Source organism: Aptenodytes patagonicus, chromosome 13 (genome assembly GCF_965638725.1).
Source record: "Aptenodytes patagonicus chromosome 13, bAptPat1.pri.cur, whole genome shotgun sequence".
NCBI lineage: Eukaryota > Metazoa > Chordata > Aves > Sphenisciformes > Spheniscidae > Aptenodytes > Aptenodytes patagonicus.
In genome coordinates, this window is record NC_134961.1 from 7,538,117 (window position 1) to 7,548,406 (window position 10,290).

The 10,290-nt window shown below is 63.4% G+C and overlaps 1 protein-coding gene across 9 annotated transcripts in view; it reads right to left on the reverse strand.

Annotated features, from left to right (window-relative positions):
• Nucleotides 1-8,877, reverse strand: part of MPRIP (myosin phosphatase Rho interacting protein) — an 82,250-nt gene extending 73,373 nt beyond the window's left edge. For 8 of the 9 annotated variants that reach the window (XM_076351039.1, XM_076351037.1, XM_076351036.1 and 5 more), the window contains exon 1: nucleotides 8,733-8,877. In XM_076351039.1, the coding sequence (XP_076207154.1) occupies nucleotides 8,733-8,852 (120 nt within the window). In that variant the 5' untranslated portion in view covers nucleotides 8,853-8,877. Of the gene's footprint in view, nucleotides 1-565; nucleotides 663-8,732 lie in introns of those variants that run through there. The other variant, XM_076351035.1, reaches the window with a different exon arrangement.
• Nucleotides 8,878-10,290: the final 1,413 nt, after the last annotated feature.

The following is a 10,290-nucleotide window of genomic DNA, read 5'->3' on the forward strand; positions in this document are numbered from 1 at the left end:
CAGCAGCATCCAGCCCCACATAGCCCCCAGGCAGCAGGCAAGTCCGAGCGCCACACCGGGGATGAAGTAACCGTGAAACCCAAACAGGGGACACCATCACCAGGGTCAGCAGTGAGCAGCCATAACCCAATGTTACAGGCCTGAAGCCCTGCCCTACTTCAGCCTGGCTCACACCCCTCAGCAGACATTATTTTGCCCTCAACCACTCCAATTTTGGTTCAACTGACCGTATATAAAGCACCGAGCACCTGAAATACATGCCCTTAACATAGAGCACAGTCATTTCTTTACCGGCATCATAAAAAAGCACCGGTGGGCTATATTTATTTCAGCAGAAGCATCCAATTTCAGATATTGAAACCTAAATAGCTGAAAGGTATGAGTTAGAGTCAGCCAGCGTGGGCAGCCCAGTCCCACCCACCAACAGATGAACACACAGCAGTGCTTTTTAAAGCCAAACCAAAACAAGCCACTGCTAAAACCAAGCAAATGCCCAGAGAGGTACAAGCCTAAATAAAAGGGATATGAATTAGTGCACAAAGTGTCTGAAATAAACCCATCACACCTGCATTGGAATGGCCCTGCTGAAGCGAGGTTTAAAATAAACCCGCTCGATGCGGCTGTGGGAGGCAGGTCCAGGGGAACGTTACCGCACCAGGATGGAGCTGGAGCCGCACGTTGCTTTGCACCAGCTCGGCTTCCTCCGGAGAGCTCAGCAAGAGGAGGAAAATGCAACGCCCAGCACTGAGCAAGAGCTCAGAGCAAAAACTTCCCCCGTCCAAGCAGATCTGTCCAACCTCACGTTAAGGGATGGCGTTAGAGCAACCCCGGGGTTCCCAGGATGCCTTTGACCACACAGAGCACCGTCTGCCTCCCACAAGCTCCGGCGATGTTCGAAGGGCAGCTCCGGGTGGTTTCCCCGCAGGTAGCAGCCGCACAGGATGCTCAGGCGCTGGGCGGCTTTGCTTTCATCCAGACGGTACCTGGCCGAAGGGTGAGCCACAAAACGATGTGGAAAGCAGAGTGGAGGGCAGCTGCTGGCAGTGCGATGCATCCACGTCTGGGGTGGGGTGGGGCGACGCTCGCAGGGCGGGCAGGAAGAGGAGAGCCGGTTCCTCCGGCACAGCTCGCGATGACGAAGCCAACCACCCACCACGACCTTGGCCGGGAGGTGCCGAAACCGCTGCCTCGCCGCCCCAGGAGAGATCTGCAGGCGCCTCGCCACCCAAAAAAAGGGATATAGCCACAGTGCCTTCCAGGGGCATCACCGCACGGGAGGTGCGGCCGAGTTGGAGCCCCACAGTGCCCGGTTCCGTTCCACCCCGTGGGATCGGCGGAGGCTGACTCAGGCAGAAACACCCCCGCGTCACCGCTCCGCTTCCTGTCGCACCTCTGGGAACGCCCAGGTATCCCATCCCACCTCTGATCCCGCCCGGCCCTGCTTAGCTTCAGGGCCTGCCACCAGAGCTGTGCTGCGGGTGCTCCGCAGCCCCTCACCTGCCTCTCGGGTCACCGCCCCAGCCACTGCACCCGTCCCCTCAGCCTGCAGGCCTGCACTGCATCAAGGAGGAGGACGCTGCCTCCAGCCCAGGGCCAGCGCTGGCAGGACGGCGGGTGGGAGGAAGCAGAGAAGGAAGCGGCCCCAGCTTGGTTTACACGAAGCTGTCAAGCTGCCGCGCTGATGTTGCCCAGGCACGGACAAACCACCCCAACCAGCTCCACCAGCACTGGGAACACGGTTCCCAGCAGCCAGGAGATTGGGCTCGAAGGATGTGCAGAGCCACTCAGCACTTTCCAAAGCACAGGGTCGTACAGGAACCCCTGCACATCCCCAGGGCTGCAGGGCAGAGAGGGCACAGTCACCTGCTTCCAGCAGGCAGGACAGATCACAGGAGCCTGACAGCCCACGGAGCACCAGGTCACAGGGCCGGAGGTGGGCTGTGACACCAACCAGCGTGCCCGTTGGACGGGCTTTCATGCCTGGAGTGTTTGTCAGTGGCACCTTCACCTCTTCCCTCGCCCAGGCAAACCAGCCAGCCAAGCAGGGTGCTCAGCAGCACCAAGCAGAGTCACACGGTGCCAGCCATGCAGTGCCCACAGGAGCTCATTGCACAAGGTGGAACAGGACAGCTCTGCCGACACCCACATCTCCTCTTAGGGTCTGGACTCGGCCCCGTGGCAGAGCAACCACATCCCCACTGGGGTGCTGGGATGCCCAGGTGGGCTGGGGATGCCCCCGTAGCGAGTCCCCACCCACCCCAACATGCTCCGAGGGAAGTCCGAATCCATCGCCGGGAAAGACTCCTGGCTCCGAGCACGTGGCAGGAGGGATAATCTGTTTAGGCTGCCGGCAGACGTAATCAGCCTGTCTCGGGTGGAGGCAGGGCTTGTTTTGTTCAGGCTTGGCAACTGAGCGGGAAGGGGAAAAAAAAAAAATGGACCATTGCAGCGGAGCTTTAGCCTCTGCCTCCAACACTGAATGCAGAGAGCCCTGTGCACCGGGGAAGCTGTGCCGGGGCTTCCAGCAGCCCTGCTAGAAAACAACAGCCCCAGCCTGACCCAGGCTGTGGGTGAACCTACGATAACTCCCATCCCACCACCTTTATGGGTTTTAGTCCCAATATTCACCAAAGGGGCCTCTCTGAAAGCAGTGACAGCAGTGCCTGCCACTCCCTGCATGCATCTCTGGGTACTCAGCAACAGGGTCACAGCTCTCAGCTGGACCCACAGCAGACCACGGTCCCAGAGCAGAGACAGCAAGGTCACCATTCCTTGTGCACCAACTCCCAAACCGCTCAGAGCTCCCTGGAGGCAGGGACGAGTTTCTGGCACAGCTCAAGGGGAAAGTCAAGACAAACGCTGTGGCTGCAACCTCAAAAGAGGAAATCTGGGCGGTTTCAGCTCTGCTCTGCTCTCGGTTTTGCACACCTTGGAGCCCGAGAGAACATCACTGATGGGTGAGTCGGAGCAGCCGTCACCTGGCAGGAATGGGGAAGGTGACATGATGTTTGGGGCAGGAATGGGATGTGATACCCAAGCAGGCTTTCCTGCCCACAGCATGGCTTCTAGGAACGGAGAGACAGAGACAGGCGTCACTTAACATTTTGCATGCTCCCAGTGGGATGCCACATGGACCGCTGGAGACCCACGACCCCGGCCGGCAGGAGGCTCTGCAAACCCCACTGGCCAAACCCACGCTCCGGTGGCAATCCCAGGGGCCAGGGACATAGCCCAGCCTTGGCGGTTAAGACGCTTACATCTCGGCTTCCCTGCTTGTACAGTATTTCCCCTCCACTGTATGTCACTTGGCGATGGGCAGCGGAGCGGGGGGCCAAACCTCAGCGCGGGAGGCTGCTGTGCTGCCAGTGGGCGTCCACAACCGCTCCCAGCGTGAAAGCAATCTCCATCCCCCAGCTCTGCATCCAGGCGGCCACTCGCTGCCCCCGGGTTCGGTCCAAGCTCAGCTTTCTCCAGCCCAAGACCCGGGCAGCTCCTGGGGACAGCCCTGGATGCGTGGGGACGGCCCCTTCTCCATCCACCTCCCACTCTTCCGCAAAAAACACATTTGCACAGCACAGGTGCGGGCACGAGCCGGCTGCTGCCGAAGCTGCAAATCGCCCAGGCCAGGCTTTTACCACCAACACACCTCACCGTGCAGGAAGAGGCCAAACCAGACTGGACAGACCGGACCCGGGGCGTGAGGAGCACGAGGTGCCGCTGCCGTGGGGCGGCTGGCGGGCACCACGCGTGGCACGGCCCTTCCGGCGCACCGGCAGCCCCGACCCAGCCGCCGGCAAACCCCGAAGAAAGGAGCTGCCTGGTCAGTTTGCTGCGCGGGCAGCGGGAGCGACTGACCGACCGGAGGAACAGGAAGGGGAAAGGTTGAAAAAAATCACCCCTCGTGCAAAGAGCCGGTCTCCTTCTGCAAATACCCTGGCCCTGGCCCCAGGGCTGCGCTCGGGTCCGAGCGCTGCCATCGGCTTGGGCAGTCGGAGCAAGAGCTGAAAGAGGCCGGCTGCAGCGTGCACGGGCATTTTGTCAGGTGGCAGCAAAATGGAAGTGGGAAGGAACGGGCTTTGCAATCCCCGCTCCCCTTCCTCGAGCAGCCCCGAAGCCCGGCGTGCCCTGCAGTGAGCAGGCTTATCAACCACCTCCCACGATGGGGCTTCCTCAGCGCCTGCGAGAAGCCACAACATCTCTCCACAGTGCTGGAGAGGGGATTTATCACTTCCTCGGGTGCCAGGGCAGATAAGGTGCGGCGCCATGCAAAAAACCAGCAGCAAGTAAGCGTGCAAAGGGGACAATTCTCCAGCACCCAAAGGCACCGCCATGCCCCTTCCCTTGGGCCACGCGGAAGGTTAAGTGCACCCAAAGCCGACCCCGGCACCCAACCTGACATTCCCTCCCGAGCACCCGCTGCCCTCACTGCCTGCACGCCACTCTCCAAGGGTGGGACGCTGCCCGTGGGGGACAGCCACCGTGACCCTGCCCACCCCAGCTCCTCTGGCTGTGCCCCCCAAGTCCCTGCCCACTGCAGCCACCGACGGAGGCGGGTTTGACATTTGCAGAGAATCTCCCCCTGTTCGGTCCTAATAATTACTCAAGTACAGGCGGATTTTTGCAGCATGATACAAGCAGCCGGGAGCAGGGAATGCAAGCACAGGGGCTGCTTTCCAGGAAAGAGGGGGCTTTTCCTCCCCCGAGGAGCAGGGGGTGGAGGCGAAAGCGTGCCCGGGACATGATCCTTCACCCTGTAGCCCTTCAGACAATGCACAGAGCCAGGACAAGACCCCGGCCCAGGGCATCGCAGCCCCATCGATACAATGCCCCAGAGCAAAGCCAAGCCTGCGACCCAACGCTGACACTCTCCGGCCTCGGGGCTGCTGGCGGCCAGCTGTTCGGCATCCAGAACAGTAGGAAAGTGATAATGTCCAAAGGAGGCGAGACGGAAATAACCACCCCCCCTGCCGCTGGGCAGGGGTGTCACAGACCGGGGCAGGAGGAGGCACTGGGAGAAGTCTGCGAGCTCCATTTTCTAACTGGGTGGTCCTCTGGACATCCATGCCATGGTCTCAAAAAAAAGAAGAAAAAAAAAAAAGGCACTGGTAGCTGGAAAGACGTCCTCAAATTCCTTTATCTGTGCCAGTCCCCATGCCCCGAGAGAGCACACGCATGGAGAAAATTAAAAACAACTGCTTTACATTCTGCTCTTCTTCCAATTCAGGCTAATCGTAATTTTGAGGTTAATTCCCAGCCTCTTCCTGTAGTGGGGGGCTTCATCTTCCTTACAAGCCAAAGGCATGCGCGTGCAGGCACGGCTCAGTGCGGGCCAGCCGGCGTGGAGAGCAGGGACCCCACGGGGACACCCCCATGGCCCTGCACAGCCCTGGGTGGCTTCCTTGGGAAGAGGGTCCCGCTGGCCAGGCCGGCTTTGTCCCGGAGATGGAAGAGGATCCCCGGGAACCCTCCATCCTCCCGGGGCAGGCTCTGGGAGGCTGACCTCCACATGAGGTTTTCAAGAGGTTAAAGGGGACTGTGCGATGCCGGTGCAGGCACGTCTTGCCAGGGAAGAGGGAATTCCCACAAAAAGGGAATTTCTCCCTTGCCGGGAAAGGGGCAGTGCCAGGGGAGCTGGTGACGGGTGGGTGGAGCAGCCAGGACAGAGCCATCAACAGCACCGTGTCTGCCAGGGACCACAGGCCAGATCCTGCCATCACACAGGATCGCAAGGGCTCTGAGCGCCCACGCCGGGGCTCGCGTTCATCAGGGCAGACCCACAGCAACAGATTTTCCCAAAGGGGGAGCAGACGTGGTGACTGACCCAGTTTTTCCCATGCCATGCGGGCACCCCAGAAGGTCAAACACAGGTTGGCGGGGGGCAGGGGGGGTGTCAAGGGCACGTCACCTCCTGCCTGTAGCCCTGGAGGGGGTGGCCAAGGCTCCAAGGGGTGGTGGGACCACACATAGCTGCCCCAAGTCACACCGACCCCTGGCCGGCAGCACAGCCACGCACAAAAACAACTCGTGAACGCAGCGCTCCCGGGATTAGGGACTTAGCGTCCGCACAGCCCTTTGAAGTTGGAAGTGCTAAGTCTGATTATTATTAGAGAGCTCCAGCTTGTTAATCCTGATGTTTGGGACTGGATTCCCCCCTCCCAGCCCCGTTCCTAATTCAGTTCCCGAGTACGATGGGAATCCACTACTACCACTAAATATTTGTGACACTTTGCAAACGCGCACCCGTCTCTGCTCCGAGCAGCTCCAACGCCCCGGAGCACCCCGGGAAGCAGGAGGGGCAGCTCCTAACGCCCACACAGGTATTCTTATATAACAAAAATCCAAAAAAGACACGAGTGCGTAAGTGTGAAGTACCTTCACCTTTCCTGCAAGCCAAGTAGAAAGGTCAGATGACTCAAAAGGACTTTTCTAGCCTGACTCTAGGTAATCACCAACACGGTCCCTGCCCATGGGGTGAGCGGGACGCACTGAGCACAGGGGCCCCCACGCTGCAGTGTGGGATCCCCCTACCCAAACCGAGCTTAAAAAAAAAAAAATGAAAAAGGCAAAAAAATTCAGAGCTGTTAAATGAACCGTTATTCCTGGGTGTGCTTCGGAGCGAGCACACCCCCACATCCAGCAGCACGGAGCCGCCTCCTCCTCCGACAAGGGGCACGAATTCGGAGGGGAGGCAGGCAGGGTGGCAGGGAAGCACTGGGCTGGCCACGGCCGGGGGCTCCTCAGCACGGGGGGCTGCGCGGCGGGGCGGGAGGGTACGTGCGTGCATCACACGCTACCAGAGCCACCATCTTATCTGGGAAGCGGGATTACTTCACCCCAGCTGCAAGGGAGAAGCCGAGCAGGATCGCGCCGTTTTCCCAACCGGAGCCCCCGCACGGGGCCTGTGATCCGGCCACGGGGCCTGTGATCCGGCCACGGGGCCGACCCTCTCCCCACGGGAGCCGGCCACAGTGGCAGCCCCCACCCCGGGGCCACCCGCCACCCCGACGGGAACAAAGCAAACGAGGGGCTGCCCGAAAGATGGCTCTGGGCCCTGGGTCCCCAGGGAGGGCAGCGGGCCCCCCACGGCAGAGGCAGGCAGGCACTATGAGGGGCAGCGTGCAATGCTTTGAACCCCCCCCCCCCAGTAAAAATAAAAAAGCATTGCACACAGGAGGCAGCAAAACCCCAGGCGGGGCAGCGGGAAGGGGCCGGCCGGGAGCGGGGGGCTCTTCCCGAGCCCCCTCCGGGACGGCTCCTTTGTCTGGGCACAGCCGCGACGCTCCCTGCCGCCCGCCCCTTCCCGCACACACCACGGCATTTTTTCCAGTTACATTTTTTCCATATTAGCCCTCAGATTTCATTATGCCCCCCCCCCCCCGGCCCCCCCCCCCAGCAAGCACAGCAATATGTCTGATCTCATTGCCATAATAGGATCGGGAGCAGGGATGTCAGCCCCGGCCCAGAAAGGTGTGGGAGGAGGGAAGGCGGCCCTGCTCCCCGCACCCCAACACTGCGGACGGGCCCCCGCACCCCAAACGCCCCCCGCCACGGGTGCGTGGGCCTCCGGGCCTGCGTCAGGCCTGGGAGGAAGAGGAGGAAGAGGAAGGCCCAGCCCTGGCAGCCCCCCAGCCTGCCCGTGCTGGGCCCTCACCGGGAAGAGGCACGGGTCGCCTTCTCATCCCCCCGGGAAAGAGGGGGGCTGTAGGATGGGGGGGGCTATGTCTGGCACATCCAGGCGGGGACGTTTTGTTTGCATCCGAGTTTTTCCCAGGACTTTCGGGATCTTCCAGTGGAGCCCACAGGATACCCCCCCACCTGCTGCCATGCACCCCAAGTGGGGCTGGGATCACCCCAAGCGCAGGTGCTGGTCCCCAAACGGCCTCAGGAAAGGGGTGAGGCCCCAGGGGCGGAGGCACTGGGGTGGGCCATGGCCTAAAGGAGCAGCGGATCCTGTGGGGATGCTGGGTGCCCTGTGGGACACCTGGGTATCTGTGGGGTCAGCAGGCACCCCATGGGATTGCTGGACACCCTACAGGACCAGTGAGCACCCATGGGGGTCCTGAACACCCCATGGGATTCATGGATACCTGTGGGTCCCTGTGCTATCTGTGGGGTCAGCAGGCACCCCATGGGACCACACACCACCCACGGGGTCAGCAGCCACCCCACGGGACCCCTGGACACCCTACGGGACCAGAGAGCACCCACAGGGCTCCTGAACACTCCACGGGATTCATGGATACCTGTGGGTCCCTGTGCTATCCATGGGCTCAGCAGGCACCCCATGGGGACCCCGCACCACCCCTAACTCCCCATGCTACCCATGGGAGCAGCAGGCACCCACAGGGCCCTACGATATCTATGTGACCAGCAGGCACCCCGTGGGACCCCTGGAGATCCCATGGGAACCCGTGCTAACCATGGGGCCAGCAGGCACCCATGGGACCTCCTGCTATCCGTGGGACCCTAGGACATCCACGGGACCCGATACTATCCATGGGGCCACCCGTGGGACCCTAAGCTACCCAGTGGACCCCGAGGTACCCGTGGGGCCATCAGGCACCCACGGGAGCTCTACAGCATCCACGGGACCCCGGGCTACCCACGGGGCCAGCAGACACCCCACGGGGACCCAGGGCGCCCAGGGGCACGGACGCGTGGGGGCGGGCAGGGGGCGGGGCCCCGGGCCGGATTTTGGGGGGAAAACAGCGGGTTTTGGGGGAAGGTCCCACCTGGTTGAGGTCCTCGTCGTTGAGCAGGTGGGACTCGCGGGGCTTGAAGCAGTTCTGGCACTTGCTCTTGTTGAAGATGTTGGCCTGGAACTTCCTGCAGGGGTTGTCCTTGGCGGCCATGGCGCGCCCCGCGCCCGCTGCGCGCCCGCTCAGCGCCCCGCGGAGCGCCCGCCCGCCGCCGCGCCCATCGCCGCCCCGCGCCCGCCCTCACCGCGGGCCGCGGCCTCCGCCCGGCGCCTGCGGAGCGCGGCGGGGAGCGTCAAAAAAAGACAAAACCAACACCCTAAAAACCCCAATAAATAAAACGGGTAAAATCAGAACGGGGGACGGGAGCAAACTGCGAGGCGGCCGCCTCCGCCGCGGCTCAGCGGGCGCGCATGGCCGGGCGGCGCGGAGGGGCCCGCAAGGGCCGCGGTACCCCCGCCCTGCGGGGCTGGGCTGGGCTGGGCTGAGGCTGGGCGGCGCGGGGCCCCGCTGGCTCCGGTGCGGCGCTGGGTGCTCGGCGCTGCGGGCGCCGCTGCCGACTGCGCCGCCCGCAAAGTTTCCAGCGTCGCGGAGCCAGGCGGAAAAGGGGGCGGTACCGCAGCGCGGACGGACGTCCCCGCCTGCCAATGGAGGCGGGCACCCGCCGCTAACAAAAGGCCGCCCTGGCCAATGGGATGCAAGGAGAGGGGAGGGCGCGGCGGGGCCGCCTCGGCCCCCCTCGGCCGTGGGGGAGGGGCGGCCCGCTGACAGCTGGGGGCGGGCCCGGCCCGGCTCGGTTCGGCTCGGCTCGGCTCGGCTCGGCTCGGCTCGGCCCGGCCCGGCTCGGCACAGCCCCCGCGGGAGAAGTTGCGTGGGGCCCCCCGCACTCTGCCCTCGGCGCGGCGCTCTGCTGCGCAGCCCTGCCGTGCACGGACACCCCCCTCGCCGGGCACGGACACCCCCCTCGCCGTGTACTGAGACACCGCCCCCCCCCCCCCCCTTCACCGTGCGCGGCCCCCCCACCCCTTGCACTGACCCCCCGCCACCACCGCGCACGGCCCCTCCCACGTTGTGCACCAGACCCCTTGTCCCGCACAGGCCCCTCCATGCACTGACCCACCCTGTCACGACCCCTGTGCCATGCACTGCCCCCCCCCCGTCACGCATGAACCCCCCCCACCCCAGTGCACAGACCCCCTGCACCACGCACGGCCCCCCCCCGTTATGCACAGCCCCCCCATACACAGCTCCCCCATATAGTGCAGTGCCCCCCCACTGTACAGCCCCGTGGACGGCCCAGGCCCCTCCTGGCCACCCAGCAGTGGGGACACACGATGCAACGTGTGGGGTTTGCACCCCCACAGCCACCCCCGAGCAGAGGGGTGCCCCGGGTTGCAACCCCCCCCCCCCCCCGGGGGCCAGCCCACATCGCTGCCCCCACGCTCGAGCAGTGCATGGCGCCATGGCCCCATCGGTGGCACAGACCCGGGGTGCCAAACCCCTGCAGCAGAGGCACTGCCCGCATTAACCCTGACCCCGTCCCCAACCTTGGGCACAGTCCCAGTCCTGGCACGGGTGGGCACATGGGGGGGGT